Source organism: Falco rusticolus, chromosome 2, assembly GCF_015220075.1.
Source record: "Falco rusticolus isolate bFalRus1 chromosome 2, bFalRus1.pri, whole genome shotgun sequence".
Taxonomy (NCBI): Eukaryota; Metazoa; Chordata; class Aves; order Falconiformes; family Falconidae; genus Falco; species Falco rusticolus.
Genome location: NC_051188.1, coordinates 64,486,603 through 64,506,230, shown reverse-complemented (window position 1 = coordinate 64,506,230; position 19,628 = coordinate 64,486,603). Strand labels below are relative to the sequence as shown.

General features: G+C 40.1%; 1 protein-coding gene across 18 annotated transcripts in view; it reads right to left on the bottom strand.

Annotated features, from left to right (window-relative positions):
- The window catches only part of MCF2L (MCF.2 cell line derived transforming sequence like), a 164,329-nt gene that overhangs the window by 123,648 nt on the left and 21,053 nt on the right, over positions 1–19,628 (bottom strand). Inside the window, exon 1 of one of the 18 annotated variants that reach the window (XM_037375778.1) lies at positions 11,055–11,137. The exons of 16 other annotated variants lie outside the window; for them this stretch is intronic. Coding sequence is in view for 1 of the 2 variants with exons in the window: in XM_037375781.1 (XP_037231678.1) it covers positions 5,481–5,559 (79 nt within the window). In the remaining variant the exon portion in view is untranslated. Of the gene's footprint in view, positions 1–5,480; positions 5,780–11,054; positions 11,138–19,628 lie in introns of those variants that run through there. One more of the 18 variants, XM_037375781.1, reaches the window with a different exon arrangement.

The window sequence follows — 19,628 nt, the reverse complement described above, 5'->3', positions numbered from 1 at the left end:
TGCAGCTGTAAGTGTGGCAGGCAGCTGTGCCAGGCACTCTTGCCAAGGAAGTATTCTGAGTCACTGTGATAATAAAAATGCATCAAAGCAACATGTTTTTTTCTTCTTTTGTATCACTAAGGACATATATATCCAGGCAGGGCTTTCTTGGCTCTGCAAGCTTTAAGTATATATATCCAAAGTCCACAGACCGAATGAGAGACTGACAAAAACGCATCCTGCAGTCCTCTGAAAAGTCACTCTAAATGTGCTGTCATTTACTGTTTAATGCCTATTTTGCCCCAATCTCCTGTTCATTTGTTGAAAGATATCTGCAAAGAATGTAGCTTTCCTACTGTAGTTCAGCAACTGCCATTAAAATCAGTGAAAGACTGGGATAGATGATATGATAAGTGAGGTCACTGACAATCCCAAAAAGTATAAAGTCAAGTCGACATTTCCTTTTTTCTTTTTTTTTTTTTTTTTAATATATAAAAAATAATCCCCACTGAGCTGAAATGTTTTGGGATGCAATTTTAAGTAACAATACTTTGGTTAAAAATAAAATTTAATCAACTTCCATGTTGATCAAAACATTTTTCCTCAGATTACCAAAAAGGCAGCTCTAATAAGTACATGACTGGTACCAATTCTGAACTTATCTCCCAGGAGCTTCACTAGGTTCAGCTGTTTCAATAGTAAAATAAAGATTTTGATTTAGGCCAATATAAACTAAGAAACAGATGCCATGTAGGTGCACAGAAGCCATAATAGTGCACACTCATAGAAAATACAAGCCATCCACTTCCTAATTGCTTAATTGTGTCTGTTTCAACTGCAGCTCCCACCCTTAGTCTTGAAATTTTAAACCTCATAACAGGAAGAGCATGCCTGCTTTATACCCTCTGGCCTGGGAAATCGGAGGCCTCTTTCATGGTTAAGCTCAACATGGGGGCAGGAAAGCTGAAGTGAAGGGCCAGCAAGCTAATACCAGGCAGAGGCATCCCCCACTGCCATTAAATGCCACCTGGGTGCAGCGGACTTGCTCACACCCTGCAGATTTCCGAGCTCTCAGCCGCATCTCTTCAACTCTACCAGCTACATAGAAAGCTAACAAAGTCGCCAAATAGTAATTTAATGCCCCTTCATGCTCAGACCTGCCTGCCTGCCAAATTAACACACACACAGAGTACTCTGCCACACGCAGAAAGATTTCTTTCGGTTCTCAAACTGGAAAATCAAGTGAACCAAGGACAGATCCCTACAAGAGTAAGAAAGAGCGGGCAAGCTCACAAGAGAGTAGGAACCGGGAGGACACACTGAACAGGTCCTTCCAGCTGCCCACAACTTTATTATGTCCCTTCAGTGTGCCTGAGGGTATCCCCATTGCACTTTGCAGTAAGCCAACTCTTTCCACTGATATTGGGCACTTGGAGGTGGTATGTGAGTTCATTCCTCCTACATCTGTTTCTAATTTGTTAAGGCAGGTGAGCCAGCCTTTAAAAATGTCAAAAGCCTGCCTGTCAAGACAAAGCCAGGGAAATGAAGTGTAAAGTTTTGGACCAAATTGTGAGTATGACAGAAAATCTCGAACTACTGAAAACTGACTGAAGCTGAAATAGCCAAGGGATGTTACCTGTACTTAAAATACTAGCACTGCATACACATTTACTAAGGAACTACACACATGTTTATCTTTGATTTGCAGATGTTACTTCTTTTTGCAAAGTGCTAAAATTTTGTTCAGGGAGAGGAAACAGATGGTAGCTGTAATAGTGGCACCTTTCCAAGGTGGAAAGAAACCATTAGTGGGCTACCACAAGATGAGGCTGGGAACGCCAGATTTGTATTATTGCCTGTTTGCATGAATTAGACAACACCATCACTGACTGCAAGGCTTCCAAGCTCAGTGCTGATGCAAACATGAGTAGTGACGGACAGAAAGAGCTGGTGCCTTACTGCTGTTTCTGTACCAGTCAGAGCAAATGAAGAGTCCTAAACAGAAAACCCACAGCATACAGTAATATGGACAACGTATGAGGTCCCAGACCAGAACTATTTATAACTACTTATAACCTCTGAGCTACTGTTCCATGGGGAGAGGAAGTTCTGCCCATAAACAGCAATTTGTGGAAGAGGGTCTAATGTAAAACAGCAACAGAACTGAAAAAGAGGAAAAGTAAAAAATATGGCCAAATGAACAGAAATTATGCGATTATCTGTCAAAAAATAAAGATGAACAAAACCAGACTTTTATATTTTTTTTAGTATCAATAATCATTTCAGTTTTCCTAAAAAAACCCTCACAATTCCAATAGGGGGGGGAAACCATCTTAGGCAGAAATAGAGAATGTCTTTACATCACTTCTGTCTTAATTTAAGGATTTATATGCAAACAGGGAAAGCAACACCCAGGTTATCAAAGTCCAGGAGGGCATTTGATAGAATGGAAGTGACCATGACCGGGAGGACTGAGGAGCGTATGTGGGAAAAAACAACAGAAGATGTCATGGAACTGTCCTTTTAAGTTGCTGGAAGAAGGCAAGGCACAAGGTGATTTTGAACTGTGGAGCAGGAGGCAAGAGGAGGAATATGAAGAGGATGATACTGTTAAACTAAAGAGCACGATCTTAATAGCTAAATATGTCCAGAAGCAGAAAACAATGTATCTGTGAGGTGTTGGAGGATAAAGCCAAGGTGAGCAAGATAAGAAATAATCAAAGCTTTGCTGGAGAAAGCTGTCCAGTTTTGTAAAAATGTATCAGAGGAAGGCACTTGAAGGATCCTGTCAGAGGATCACATGTTCAGGAGAGAGTAAAAAGTCAGTAATTTACTACAGAGGCTGGGAGTGTGACCAAATCAGAATTTAGTCAGAGCACAGGGAGCTGAAGGACAACTGTGGAAAGTGCTGGTGTGGTGGTGAGGGACGAGTAGCCCAGAAAGGATGTGTCGGCACCAGACGGACAGAGGGGACTCACTAGCAGGGAGAGCAGACACAAGCAGAAAGGCTGTTGTAGCAAAATGGCAAAAGATGAGACAAACCCAGATCTACCATACCTAACCTTAGGCATTGGGGAGATGCTAGGTTAGGAGCTGAGCTACTCCAGCCTTCTTGCCCCCTCACCCCAGTCAAGGAAAAGACAAGTGCACCTCAGAAGGTGGAAGGACTTCCTTACTGAAAGTGCTCCCTTCTCTCCTTTCAGCGCACATGGATTTTAGAGGAATTCCTCTTCTGCCTTGGATGCTTAATACTACCAGGGATGAATCTTGGCCTGCCTGCAGTATCATTAGGAAAAACGAGTGAAGGAAGAGAAACAGTCTTTTTCCCTGGATCCTGCAAAAGAAAAAAACCCTTGATGCCTGAAGGTGGGGAGCTGCACTACGGGGCACACCAGGGGAAGGCTCTACATTTCAATTACTCCTAAGCAGGATGCTATTGAAAAATGGGCTTGGAAAAATCCTGCACAAGATCTTGGGCTGTTAAGGAAATTGCTGCACACAAAAGGCTTCTGAGTCAACAGAAAGACAGCTGTGAAGTCAGACAGTAGATAATATGACCCACAGACAAGAGTAAAGCCCAAGAATGGGAGGCAGCAACAGAGAAATGGTCTAAGCAATCTGAAAGGAACAAGGGGGGGGGGGGGGGGGGGCGGGGGCAGGGAAGGAAAAAGGGAAAACTGAAAAGTCACCTATAAATACAACCATTGGTTATACAAATGAGGTGCCTTTGGCTTGGAAATACCCACACAGGAATTACAGAGAGGAAGAAAGATAAAGAGAAGGGGAGGAGAGGGACCACCTATATCAACATGAACATGAAATTGGCTGTAAAGTAACAGCTGCTTTTTTGGAAAAATATGCAAGTTTAACAAGCTAAATATCAGCACACAGTCAGAGCCTGCCGGCAAGTGTGGAAACAGCACTCAGAGCCGCTAGTGGTTTACATGAAGGTCACAGTGTACCTACATCTGCACAGCTGAAAGACAGGCAGTGTCATAGGCAAACCAGCAAGCCTACTCCCAATTGAAGACTACTTCAATTCAGGAAGAAAAGGCTCCCATATTCCCAACCAATTCTACCATCCATTATTAAAATTTATCTTGCCTCAGAAAAACTACTAGCAACAATTTTAAGGGAATAGATAAAGTAATACATGAATTATTAAAATAAACTGCAAAAGACAGTATGCCCTAGCAAATATCAGGCTGTCTTTCTTCTTAAACATTTGGGAAATCAAAACACGTAATGGAACAAATATTCATACATTAAATAAAAACATGTTTTGAAAAAAGGAAGATATTCAAGGGAAAAGTATATAGGGAAAACAAGGAAGCAGAAAATAGTATGTATGGTGACCTTTACTTGTAATTTAATGCTTGCTCTCACCAGATTAAGTCTCACTTTTCTCCCAAAACACATGTTATTAAGAAGGTAAAATACCTACTTCCCCTATTCCAGGAAAATTGATGCAGCTAATCTGTTCATTTCACATTTGTCATTTAATCTATCTGTTCATCCAAACACAGCATCAGCCATCTTGCTAATTATCTCCTCATAATACACAGAAATTGAAACAGCTGAAAGTCATCCTTAGGAAACAGGACTAGGGAAATGGGAAGAAAAATTCCAAGTTTTGATACTGCAATGAATAATACCTTAAATATTCTGTATCAGCAAAGCACCTATTTGCCTCAGACAATAAGAAGATGCAAGACTTCTGACATCTGTCAGCAGACTAAGAAGGGGCAAAAGAAACAGGTTCAAAGGATGCAAAAACATCTCTTGTCTTTACAGGTAACTTTTTATCTGAAATACGTTTACATCTCTGCATGAGCAACAGCCAGAAAAACACTCCTAGATCTAGCCACAAATCATCTTATTGTACACTGCTGTTTAGTTCTGGTATTGAACACATAAGTGTTTACATTTTCAAGAAAATCTCTCAAAAAGCATAAGAAACTTTCTACAGTGCTAAAACTATTTTAGCAGACCTGCTGAAATTTTTAATCCACACAGATGTAAAACTACATTTACCACGATTAATGCATTTAACTCTTCATTTTCATCAAAGTGCAATTTAGACCCACCCAAAATAATGGCTTGCCGTGCTTTACACTTAGCCAAGCTCTTCACTGCTTTATAATCGACCCATTCCGCTAGGCAAATCTGTAATTCCCCCCACTTCTTAGCTATAACTGAGTCAGACATAAAAAAGGAATCAAGACCCATTTAGAGTATTTGACTGGGCTAGCAGCTACCTAAAACTATTCAAGAGGACCTTCTAAAGCTTGCCTCATGAATATCTAAGCACTAAAAATGTTAATTAGCGTTAATATAAACAAAAGTTTAACGTGGTGACAAAAGCTCTCAACATTTTCTTTCCTATTAATGCAAACATGCATAAAGAATGCTAGTCAGATTACCAGGATTTTCTGTAAATCCTACAAAATCACTAACAGCATCCACACAACACATTATTTAAGACCAGCAGCTCCTCCTACCAGTGCACTGGGAAACCGCATTTGATCTTTGCATCAGTTCTTCTAGGGCCATTTCTTCAATTTTCAGCCAGCATCTCATTCTCTGATAAAACAAAAAGAATCCACAGCAAACATGCTTCCCCCTCCTCCAGGAACGAAGGGAGGAGGGCGGGGGGGAAACCCCAAACCAGACCACTACAGCAGTGCTTCGCAGCCCTGCATTTCAATTACTCCACACAGATCCCCTCGGCACAAAGGGAGGCAGGAGTGCACGTTCCCTTCTGGCAGTGCCTGGGTGAGGCGGGCGCTGCTTGAAGCCAGAGCCGTGAATGTCAATGACAGCAGGACCGCTTCAAACTTCTGTCCCCTCCTCTGCGTATGGGTTTGCCCGCAGTGGAGTCCTCAAAGGCCAGAATTAATGCAAAGCGTTGATCAGCCGAAGTACCGCCGGTCTCTCCCAGCCTGCAGCAAGCGCTGGGAAGGGCTGCGCTGAACTGACAGCACAGCGAGGGGACGGGGAGCAGCCGGAGCTTGCGGAAAGCCTCCCGCACACGTGAAAGCTAGGCTCCTTTCTACCTTCTTGCCAGTTTGCTGCAGGGTGAGGAGCTGTGCAGGAAAATGCCTTCCCGCTGATAATGCCAATGCTGCTCCGCTCTCACCATCTCGCATGATGCCCTCTCTTTTGGTTTGCAATGGTCATTTTTGAAGGCTGAGGACTTCCAGTTCCCTTTAAACATGGAAATAACCACAGCCATCTTCCACCTCTTTGGAGGAGCTGGACCGCATAAGTGTTGTGCCACAGTAGTCTCCGCGACTCCACAAATTCCAGATTTCCACAAAATGTGTATTACCACCTTAGGCAAAGGGGTTTTAGAGTCCAGATCTGCGGACCCCAACAAGGTGTACGAAGTAGAGACATGAGAACTGCTGTAGAAGGTAATTAGGAAAAGGAAACCTAAGAGCCAGTAAACTTCTATTTGCTATAGAGGGTACACCACCACTGGAAAACTTCTAGGGATACAGAAAATCCTGCAAGACTGAAAGCCATACAAAGACTCTCTGTACAACTGGTCCTCATAATTGCATTTTCAGTGCTTTTATACAGACTGTTTGACAAGTTTAGAACTATGACACTTTTAACACTTTCCTTTTTCAAGATTCTCAATGCCTACTAAATCTCATTATTGAAGTGTTTTTGCTGATGGTCGGCTGAATTTTCCCAGTCATCTAGCCATCCTATTCGTTTTAGCTGTGTTCTCTTGTATTTTAGCCATTGAAATAAATATATAGTTATCTATGGCTAAAAGAAAAAGGGATGTTTTCTTGTGTGCTTAAAAGGACTGCATTATGTTATTTAGGATAAAGATTTTCTTACGGATTACATACAGCAGGCAAAAAGCAGCAGTCCTTCCTAGAAAAATATGTGGACGCCTATGATGGCTTGTTCATAACTCTCAGTAATGTTACAGAGGGCATGAACTAAAAAAAAAAAAAAAAAAATTTTAAGAGGACCCATCAAACTAGCTGGGCTTCCTCTGTCAATAAAATGAATTGAGATCATACTTAAATTTATAAGAAGTACCACATAATTTCCACTTCAAGTATGATGGGCCTACAGCAGCTCCATGTATTATATATGACTAGAGTCAATACATTTCCATTTCTGTATTAATAGAAATGAAAAAAATTGCGTGCAGTCAAGCTTTTGCATAACAAAGCATTACCATAGAAATACAGCATCTATAGAAACTTTATATGCAAAAAATATTTTGTTTATCTGCGTGCCATTTAAGACTGCATTTTTGCAAAGGAACAAGTGATCTGCAGAAGACCACAATCACCAGGTCAGGCTCTGGCCATTCAGGTAGTGAATCAGCAGCAAGGGACCAGCAAAGGTGTGAAAGTCTGCGCGTACATGCGAACAACTCCAGCTTGTTTTGAAACAAAGGCTGTGGGACAGAACACCACCTGAAAGTGAGTCCAGGGAGAACTCCAGATGTCAGGAAGTCTATGGGACTTGTTGACTGCAGCAAGTTAAAGGCCTGTCCTGGTTTCAGCTGGGATGGAGTTGTCTTTCTTAAGAGCTAGTACAGTGCTGTGTTTTGGCTTTAATGTGAGATTTTTCAGTTCCTCAAGCCTCATTAGCAAAAAGGATGAAAGGGGACACAGCCAGGTCAGCTGACCTGAAGTAGCCAAAGAGGTATTCCATACCATGGGATGTCATGCATGGTATACATACCTGGGGAGTTGGTCAAGGTGGGTGGATCGTTGCTTGGGCACTGACTGGGCATCGGTCAGCAGGTGGTGAGCAGTTGCATTGTGCACCACATGTTCCTTTCTTCCTTTCCCTCTGGATTTTATTCTTTCCCTTCCCCTTTTCATTATAACTGTTATTGTCATCATTGTTATTATTGCTCTTTCATTTTTATTCTGTTTCAATTATTAAATTGTTCTTATCGCAACCCTCGAGTTTTACATTCCTTTCCAACTCTCCTTCCCCTCCCTCTGGGTGAGGGGGGAGCGAGCAAGCGGCTGCGTGGGGCTTAATTAGCAGCTGGGGTTAAACCACAACAGTCATGTATGCAGAACACTGAAATTCAGTTGTAAAACTACACTATTTCTGGGTGTAGCAAGAAATGCAGGAGAATACTCATTCATAAGCATCTACTGCAATAGAAGATGCTAGTACCAATCCCAGCTTTCCATAGTTCAGTAGCAATTTCAAATTTTCCCTGGAGAAACAGCAAACTGTTTAGGCCTCCCATATATCATAAGGTCCATGGGGTTTTCTCAGTGAAATGACAAATGGAAGGCAAGACAAATGTATTGATGAATTCTATCACATCAGCCAGTCTACTTTCAGGATCACATGCACATACCATGTATTGATACTTGTCCAAAATGAATGAAGAACTCTAACAGGCTAGTTAAACTTCAGTTATACATCACCACTTTATATATACTTTCACACTTTCAAGCAAATTCAAAACATGCAAGGCAAGAGCAGAGTATCAAAGCTAAAGGTTTCAGTTAGCCAGACTGAAAGTTAGTTTATCTAAAAATGGTTGGTTGGGGTTTTTTTTGTAATTACATTCTTGTTTAATCATGCTCAGTCATGAAAATCAGGCAGCCCTATCTGCAGAGATACAGTTTTTTTCTACTGAAGGAAACAGAGATTCAGTATCTTCAATATATTTAACCAGAATGTGGGATTAGGATCCCTGCTGGTTTGAAACTGGATCATCCATGGTTTAATGAATAACCTTGAGTCAGAGTAAAGAAACAGACCTTAAACTAATTAAAAGAAACTCTTAACAAGAAGAGCCAACTGGGCTTTCTTGCAACAAAACCCTGAAGCAGTATCTTACCATGAGCTACTAGGGAATCAAAACAGGCCTGGAAATAACAGCATCTGGATAGCTCAGGGACAATCTACTGCAATTTTCATTCTCTTTAAGTTTGTGTCTGACACCTCACCCCTCTGCAAGTCATCATTATGGTCATATCAGGGAGTTAAACATGCCATTTGAGCCCCACATATCTCATAATATATTAAAATTTGAAAGTAAAAGGACTGATGTCCAGCTCTGGCACTGACAGTCTGTAAACAGAATCAGAGATGTTTCAATTTATCAGATAAAACTTAATATATCTTTTTTAAACTGAAAAATTCAGGCTGCTTCTGGAATTCTGATTTTTAACTTCTGCTAATGTATCACCTCTAGCAAAAGGAAATTCAGCAGCCCTAGGAAAACCCCTGCTGCAACAGAGGCATTAATACTGAAGTATAGCCCTGTGTAAAAATCTTCACAAAGAAATCTGAGGAACACACAACTTTTCATTGCATTTTAAACATCTAAGACAGAACCGAGAACATTTTTGTCATATGGTCTGTATTCCTTTCTTTCAGTGAAACTGCAAAGATAATAAGCAAAGAGAAAATGTATTACAGAATTTACACAACTTCCAGAGCAACATGGATGAAATATCTGGCCCAATTTCTGCAGGTTTATATTTATTTTTTTCTAAATTTCTGTTGGGTTTGAAAGCCACAACATTGTTTTTTTTCCTTCAGTACTCTACTTTGCTCTGGTTTTGGCTGTGGTCTCTGGCAAAGCCTGTTCAAACACAGCAACGTCACACCTTTCATTTTGAAACAGCTCCAGCCAAAAAGCATTACCTTGTTTTTAAAGAAATTATAGCCGTTTTGAAAATGTTCCAGAAGTAATACACAACTGTCCTCTCATGCGAGGAACCAAAGCAGTAACTGTAAATCATTAACATACAATCATATAATGAGTTTTGCCTGAACAAAAGATACTTGCAACACTATACGTCAAGATTTCTCTGCTAACTTTGCTTTGATCTCCATAATTTCAGTCATCAATGAGCTCCAAAATTTAATGACGTGGTGTGTGAAAAGCTTCTTTTGTTTAAACTACCTTCCTGAAATTTTTCTGGGTGCCCCAGTTTGCCTTTTGTGAAGCAGTGGAAAAAAACCAGGAAATAAACACTCTCTGTTCACTTCCCCAAGCCATTCATGACTATACAGACCTCCACTGTAGGTGATATTATGTCCCCTCCAATTGCCTTTTTTTCAGACAGAAAGTTTCCTACTAATTAGTTCCTATTTATACAAAAGCAACCCCATACCTCTGACTGCCTTCACCATGCCCCCACATACCCTAATTCTACTCTAACAAAGCAAACAAAACTGGACATGGTACTCAAGAAGCAGGCACAGCAGAGATTACACAGTGACATAAGGATTTTGTTGTTCCTGGTTTCCCTCTCAGCAGTTTGTAATCCTCTATTTGCCTTTCGGACCAACACTGAGTGCCGACACAGCTACTGCTGTTTTCAGGGAACTACCCACAATCAATCGAGGTCTCTTACTGAGGGTAACAGCTAGCTTAGGGAAATGTTGTCTTTTCTCATATGTATCACTCTGTACAAACAATTAATTTCACCTTCTCTCCTGATCAGTTACTTAGCATCACCAGTTTATCCTCCCTTTGCATTCAGCATTGAATTTCACTATTTTGAATAATTCCACGTATTTACAGATTTTGTCTTTCCCGACTTTCCATTTCTAGCCCGTTTAGGATTATGAATAGTTGAAGCCTCTGCAGAAATCCCTGTTTTACTCCACCAGTAACTCCCCTCCACCCGCAGAAACCTGACCACCTAATAATCAATTATTAATCCTCAAAAAGGCTTCCATTTTAACCAACAGGAGCTTAGTATCTCTAAGAGCCTGAGAGCAGATGCAGTGGAGACTACAGGAAATTAAAACACATACAGGTTTCCCTGCTGCTTTGCATGGGCCCTACCACATTCCTTGCTGTGAAGGGAATGGGCAGAGCATATGGATGGTTATGCCTGCGCAGCTGAATCCTCTGCCAAACATCCCATACTGCTTTCCAGCAATACCACGTGGTCAACATCAGGCAGGCAAGTCAGACACGCTCTTTTCTGAATGGCCCCAACATCACATGCCACAAAACTCTATAGACCATGTAAGCAATGAAGCTACAGGTATCCACACCGCCACCGCTGTCCTAAGACACTGCAGACATAGCCAGAAAGACTTACCTAAGCTGGGCTCCTGCAGGGCGGGAGAGAGCCACTGAATGTGGTTTTCATAATCTAGGTCCTCACAGGTCCTACAAAAAACTTCCACACACATCCACTGCACAAGAGCAATACCAATCCACAGCCTTAAATAAAAGCAGAAAGAAAGGGGAAACAGGACAGTTGATATGAAAGATTCAAACAGAAAATGCATTTTTAACATTTCAACCTCCTCTTGGCACCAGTTCTTCCTTCATGAAGCAAAGGGATTTTTCCCTTTTATTTTTCTGAATGACTGAGTTCTCTTGGTAATCAGCCCAGTTGGGCTTTATTATGTAAAGCATCTGGGATTTGAAACTGGGATTCATAAGCAGAGATGGCAGTATTCTGTTTTTGGCAACACCTCACTCTTTCACAAGGAGAAAACTGTTCCTAGATTCACAATCTCAAGGAATACAGAGAACTTCGTATTGTAGAAGTCATTACCCTGCAAACACATGCCGGAAGGAAGAAAGAAAGAAAGAAAAAAAAAAGTAAAAGTCTTTTTTTCTTATGAACTTGACACTCAAACACTTGTACAAAGCCAGAGTAAGGGCAAGGTTCACAGAAAGAAGTCTTCAAACGTGCAGGAGCATTTAATAGAGGAATTCCACCAAAATTACACCTTGTTTTACTCATCTATTAATTTACCAAATCTCTATCAAGTCCTCATTGTCAGATAAAACTCAGTAATATTTTCCTTTGAGAAAGTAAGTACCATACAGAAAAAAGGCCTAGCAGCTGCTCTCCACACTCCCTCACCTAGCACGTCTGTTAGTCACACATGGGAACCAGGCTGATAAAGTACCCAGACCAAGTACTCAGCAGCAAGGGAAAAGGGTCACACTCACCCTCTTTCTACACAGGTGCTCCCCTTCCTTTCCATTATTGCTCAGGCCCATTGCTGAGAAGTACTAGAAGAAATGCAACATACTCATTTCTATTTGTTGGCCTCCTCCCCAATTCAGCCCAATGTTGCTACAGTCCAGCTCCCAGTACTTTCAGTCTTCTTCCCCCCTCATCAATTGCAATCTAGTCTCTCCCTTAAATAAAAAAAATCCCAGCATTAGTTCTTAAAGCTTAACTTAACCACTAATTTTTTCTCATTTCTTTCATATCATGTATCTCAGTTTTTACTGTACAGCAGCATTCCTCCCACTTCTGTGAAGTTTTGTAGTTCGGCTCTTCAGCCTGAATGAACTTAACATGATTGACCGGATCAAGGGTTTCAATACCTCCCAACATAACAGGCAGTACGATAAAAATCTCCTTTTTCCCCAGCCTCCCTTGCTTGTATGAAGCAAATGAATGAAGAGTCATTTGAATCTCTTCCACTGATCTTCCGTGTTTCTACAGAGCACCAGGTTTCCCAGTGACTACTTCATTCAGTTTTCTTCTTCATCCTCCTCTTTTGCCACACGGGATTAAGTAATCACGGCAGAGCCAACAGCCTTGAAAGAGTTTATTTAGTGCAACATCTCCTGCCCCTGTTCAGCTGAGGGCTGCTCCAGCCCTTTATCCCTCTCTAGACTGAGGAGCTGAAGTACCCTGATGTGCCAGCAGCCACACCTCTAAAAGAAGGCACGGCCACGAACGAATGTTGCCTTTTCACCAGTGCGGTGCCAAGTAAAATACCAAGTAAAATACTGAGATACCTTTACAGATGAAGGAAGCACTCTCTGTGGGAAGTGAGGAAGACTGAAAACAGGCAGCATACAAGTGATCAGGGAAAGAACTTGCTGCAAACAGAAGTAATATGGAAAGAAATGAAGTATCCCTGTTATTTTCCACTTCGGGGCACATCCACAGGCACGTGTATTTGAAGAAAAGGCCACACACAGGAAACTAACACCTAAAAGAATGAAACTACAGTACTTCAAGCAATGAACAATGCAAAAATTGGTGAGCTTTTGTTTTAGAAGAGCACATATTCAAAGGTACCATGATAACTAAAATAGGTGGTAGAGTCTGGATGCAGAGATATCATAGCCATATTCTACCCCGGAGTTAGTATTCTGTATTTAAATGCAGAAATGAAATTCATCTAGAAAACACACACCTTTTCCCTTCTCCTGTCATGGTGGTTTTCCTTTCAAAAGGAAATGCAGGGTGAGGAGTTGTAAAATTATTTTCTCCCCCAGAAAAAGCCTGTCTGATATTCTTTGAAGCTCAAACACTTGAGGTCTCCTAAAAAGTCTTAGACTTTAAATCAATCCCTTTTTGTGTGTGTTCAGATTTGGAGTATTAAGAGAAGTCCAAATTTTATGACATGCCACACTTTGTAAAAATCACTGCTTCAAAAGAACTGGCAGTACACATAAAAGTTTAGCAGGTCTATACCATTCAAGAGTCAGGGCTGATTTAAAACATTCTCAGGAAATTACTCTGTAACAAAATGTGATACTTAACTGCCACTTACAATTGTTACTTTTACATACAATCAGTAATCTACAAAGTATTCAGAATCAGAAGTAGGGTATTTCCAAGACCATTCAATTTGATTGCACAGAATAAAACTGAAGTGCTTACCCCTGAGGAACAGGCTGACAAGCTTTATAAAAGACAAGAGTAGAAGGGTATCAACTTTGATTTGGAACTTTTTAAAATGGGATGTATCTTAAAGTTTGACTGCCCTTTTCCAATTGTATATATTTAAAAATATAGCATTCACTGGAGCTTTAGGGTGACAGAAAGCTTTTCCCTTTTCTGAAAAGAAAATAGTGCAAAACTCAGGGAACACACTGAGGACATGGGAAAATTCAGTTTGTCATTGGTCTGGCTGAGCTGCTCACCTCCAGCAGACATGCCCTGCCAAGGCTACTTACTGTTCTGCCCTGGGTGCTGGCCTCCTCCTGGACTTGGCTTTCCCTTGATGCAAAACAGGAAAATTTAAGAAGTCTCAAAAACCATCCAGGAATAGGAAAATAATTTCTAAGCCTGCAGCCAAAGAGGCCAAACTCTGAAAACGATCTCAGTCTTGCTGCAGCACACTTGACCTCACCGCAGGTCCTTCAATGGTGCCTTTGTGTCTTTCACAACAGAGCTTGAAAACTTCACTATGGTTCTGTAACAGGCTAATTCTCCCATCTATTTTATTGCATATGATCCTCAGTAAATAAAATAACCAGACTAAGAAGATAATGCTATATGTGTTGATGGATGCTTTAATACAGGAGAGAGAGACCAGGTCAGATCTTGTCAAAAGTGCCAGGAGATTCCAGGTAGGGAAAAAAAAAAATGCCTCTGAAAAAAAAAGGCTTTTGCAGACAATTACAAGTTTTTAATTTCTTGACAACCAAAAATTACTATGTCCAGTTCACAATGATTTGGGTTTGTTTGTTTTTTTTAATTAGAATATGAAATAGTGAACATTTTCAGAGTAAATAATTTTTTTCCATTTAATATTCATCACAGAAGATGCTACTTCCCAAACCAGCCAAATTAAATTGATCTTTCCTGAGAGCTGGTCTGCACAATATCTCAGTAAATGACAGAAAATTACTGCTTTTCAGTTTATAGTTTCTCTGCCATCATCATGGTAAAGCTGTCAGAAAGGAAAATGTCATCTAAGCTTCTTTACATCATTAGCCACATCCAAACCACCATTTCATCCTTTGTTGAAAGATTGAATTTTTGCTTTAACAGGCTTCTGAAAGTATCGTTGTTAGTTTTCTTGAAGGACCACAGTCCTGGATAGTTACAGCTTTTGAAAGAAAAATGTAAGCATACATGTATACATTTCCTTGTTATTTTGATTTTGTACCATAGTTGCTTTTTCTTATTTTCCCTTCTTCACTCTTACAGCTATTTCAAGTCCATAACAAGGATTCTTTTGTCAGTGACAAGCTTAATGCAATGCTGTTTATTTTCACTTTCTTTGCCTTTAAAATGCAATAAAAAGTGCTTTTTGACAAACCACCTATCACACGTGAGAGTCTGCATAGGTTTCAGTTTCAAATAATTCTTCAAACTTTTTAACATCTGGATACTTTAAAACACATCTTTTGTGTTAACTTGATAATAACTGCAATCAAGAGGTGTCTCCATAAATCCACAAAGATTAACACAGAGGGACAGGCTCACAGAGAGACTCATCTCCAGGACATAGTACACCATTTAATATTCCACTCATGTTTGTTTCTAACCAATGTTGTCAGGTCAGCTGCACAGTAATTGGTAACTAATAACCTCCATGATGCACCAAAATAACTTCAACACTGGTATTCTCAACAGTTGCTTTGCAATCACGCTTTTCTTCATGTCCTGCTGTCCACTGAGTCATGTTTTATGAGACCTAAACAAAGTTTGAAGTGATATTTCCACAAAATTTCAGGTTCTGTATTCTTGCCATTTCTCAAGTTGTTCAAGTTTCTTCCTGCAAAGCTTTCCTCTTTATGGGACCATTTTCAATGGGCTGAAAATGACTCACTCCTTTAGCTGCCAGCTCCCCTCAACAGAGACTCATGAGAACATCAGTACCATCTTGTCCCACACTTCTGCCGCTTACCCACCTGCATTTACTCATCACGTGTAACTACCACATCAAGATTGAACTGTAGCACAGGAGTTCCCTCAAAAGCTCAGTAGCTGAACGCCTACTGTTGTTGAATGAAACACAGTTGTACAACTTCGATGTGCTGATTCAGAGAGTGTATCTATAATGCTGGTTTTGGTTCAGCTCGTCAGATGTTATTTACAACACTGAAAAAAATTCTAACAATTAAAAAAAAAGTATGCAAAAATTTCCAAGAAAGTAAAGGAAAAATGCATGAATGCATCAGACAAAAAACACAGCATCTCACACTACTTCATTGTACATGGTCATATATTTGGCATAGCATACAATGCTTTTGCATGATTATTGTCAGGATGTTAGCCCTGGAAAGGATTTCAAGGAGAGGAAGCATTATGGTACCATATGCCCTTTTCCAAGACAGCAGATGTGTAACGGACCAGTCTCCAGTCATGCTCCTGCATACCTCAAGGCAGTGCCTGGCTCTAAGGAAAACATATTTATCCTCTCCACCATTCCCACCTGTGTACCCAAGAGGAAGAGTATTTTCAGAGACAAACACTGTCCATGCATCACCAGAGCACAGATGAGCAGCAGGGAGAACAGGGAGACTAAAATTATGAAATGAAATGTGAAAGCTGTGATTCCAAAGGGCAGCACATACAGGAGACTTGAGGATGCCAGATACCATGCACTGGAAGGCTTGACTTGAAACACTAACTATACCACACCAACATACACAAAAGGAAAAGTCTCTTTGGTCCCTAGAGACTGCTGTGCATTAGCATCCCCCTAAGCATTTACTTCCTTCAACATCTTGACCAATCCGTTAGAGAAACAAACGGGCATTAATGCAACAGTCACCTTTGCACCTGCGGTTATTAGTACAGTTGGATCTGCCACTGCTAGGATCACCTGCTACAAAAGCAAAAATCAGTAAGTAACTTTGGCTGTAAGGCTCTACTGGGTAAAACCAAAGAAATGCATAAAAATAAACAACCTAGCAAATAAAGTTTGAAATTACGTTATCAAATACAGAAATCAGATATTCTTTAACTATCTAAAATCTTTCCATAACACAATGTAACCTGTAACTGTTATCCTATTTCACCTTTCTAAATACCAGATTTCTCCTCACTGTCACATGTACGTGCACAGGATGTCTTGTAATTAGCAGTGGTGTGGTAATGGGCTGTAGGCAAACCACTCTCAAAAAGCAGACATAGTTACATTATTAGATGGTTGAACTCCAATTTTATTGCTTTCATGGGATTAGGCAGCATGCTGTTCAAGGAACTGTGTTGTTTGCTTTACAATAGTAAAAATATTTCTGTATTAGCATTCTAGGTTTTTAAACATGTAGAGGCAACAAAGAGGCGTAGGACAGATCATGAGTAACAGCTGACAAAAATAATTCTTTCACTCTACTTCTATCCCTTTCCTTTCTCTCTCCCTGACATTTGCAAAAGATGATTTAAAACTAAAGACTAGTTTTTCATAGAGAAAACTGTATCTGCCTGCTCTCCCCATCTCCTCAATCCCCACATAGGCTCAAGTCTATACACAGAGTACACCGACTATTCTGATAATATATTAGTAACTTAGAGCACCCAAAACAAAGAGTACTAAAAGTCAGTCCATGAAAACTTCACTTCAAGTCCATTCTAGAGAGAGAACTTTAAAACGTACCTCAGCAATGACAGGCAGCATTATCTGTGGGGGGAACACAGTAAGGTCTCAGATTCAAAGGTCGCATAATACTCACAAATAAAACCAAATGCAAAGGGCCTAGTGACTAAACTATATCTATAATTTCATGTGAACAGCTGCCTCCTTTTTGAGGAGAAAAGGAGTTTATGAAACATTTTAAAGCCTATTTTAGTGAGCAATCCCACCATGGAATCACTGTCAGATGTCTCTATATTAGCTGACAAACTACAGACAATGTTTTGTCAAAGTGTTATGTTTTTCTATACAGCTTAGTCTTCTCAGTACTATATGTTATTTTTACAATATATATAGGAACTCATTTCGCTAACAGAAAGACAGTCACAAACATGACTCCTACCTCATGTACTTGTGACGCAGGTACACACATGAAGCTACGTTACACATACCTGCCAAAAAATAATTTAACTCTTACACAGTACTTGCTTAACAGAGCTTCTCTTTCTTAAAGTACATTAATGCAAGTAAGTTTAAAATTAATTCTTCCCGATATAATTACACAACCACACTGTAGCACAGATTTGGTTTTGGCTTGAACAGTTGAAGTTAATCATAAGCATCGCTAAAATCTTCTAACACAATATATGAAGTCATACTCTTCTCACAGCCAGAACAAAGATATTAATCTGTGAGAACACACACATGTATTCCATGCTGAATTACTTAAACTACAAATAAAACCAACATCCTGCCAAAATACTATTATAAGGCAAATGTACCAGCAATTCCTTTCAGCAGCTCTCTGATCTCCAGCTCCAACAAAACAGCTAAGACTGCAACAACATGCAAACAATAGCACTGTGCTTTAAAAGGCAAGACTTCAAGTGTTCAGAAAACTAGATGCTGTAAGTAAATATATATGTACACACACACACACAGAGTCCATGTTTAGGCTTGTGAATACCAACCTTTCTTGCTGTTCTGTCCAACATCCAAAGCATATCACATGTCCTTTGATCAGGTGTTTTATGCGAGAACAGCATAAATGACACAGCATTTGAGAAACAAACATAGTAAAAATGTCCAAGTGTGCATGTTAAACTCTTCTCAAATGCAGCAAAATTGACGGGCTCAATGCAGTGCATTTAGCTTTTGCAGTGAGTTTGTTTCCAAGGAAACCAACAACTGCAGATGTTCTCCCATATAACAGGGAAAGAAAATTCAGCAGTGAGATTACTTGTTTACTCAGTATTTTATGCATATTTTTTTCTGATCGATAAACTATTCTTCAAACTCTGTTAGAAAACTAGACTGCATTAAAAAATTATTTTTAAAAACTTCCTCTACACATAACCTACTGAACAGGTGCTGCTAAAGGAAGCACACCACCTTTAAATCAGCCTTCTCTCCCAAAGTGATCTGCCTCCCCTGCTTTGTCTCCTTCAACAAAAGCACACAAAACCTACCCTGTATTATGGATGTGCATCCTAAAAGGTGCTCCAAAAACTTAGCCAGGCCCCAGGTTTCAAGGAACAATGCTGACCTAGAGAGCCTACCGGAACACCTATTCTTACCATATGGCATAACATTGCAAAAATGTATCATGCTACAGAGGTATCACCATGACCGACATGATTTATCCTTCTCAGGATGACAGTACGAAACATAAATAGTAAGTAAAACCATAATGGAGATGCAAGGTAGAAGGTACTTTCACTGCAGTTCTTCCACAGGATGTGAAACCTGTAACTCAAAGTTACACACACAATGTTTACTTTTCATTTAGGCTGCAGATTCTCAAGCCTATATATATAAATGAAAACATTATGGGCACTGCTTTTTTTTTTTTTTTTATTAGACCTGTTTTCCCTGGGTGAGGTAACCGAATATTTACCATACCTTCTGAGCTCTAAAAGCTTACCCTCCACCCCCCCACACCCCCCGTCCTCTTTTGGTGTTAACTGATTCAACAGCAACACCTACTGGGCACAGAAGGGCAAGATGCAATTTCTCAAAAGAATAAAGGGCCAGGCACAAAAGCAGAAAATACTTTTGAGCATCTATCTCTGGATACTTTTGCATCCCAGTCACTGTGAAACCAGAACTGAAAGGAACAAGACTTTAAAATCTGAATTTTCTCTCTACTCACCCCTCTGAAAGGAAAACATACTGAACAGAAAGATGGATAAAAGAATAGCAGTGACTTCTGGTTGCCATTTAGAGACAACATATTTATACTACATCTTCTAGGAATACTAGATAAACATGGCTAATAGAATCAGTTACAGGGATTCTACCAGTAAAAATATTCAAACAATCTTCAAGTTCATGCAGCAAAGAGGTTTATTATATACCTTTTTGCTCTTTAAATCTTT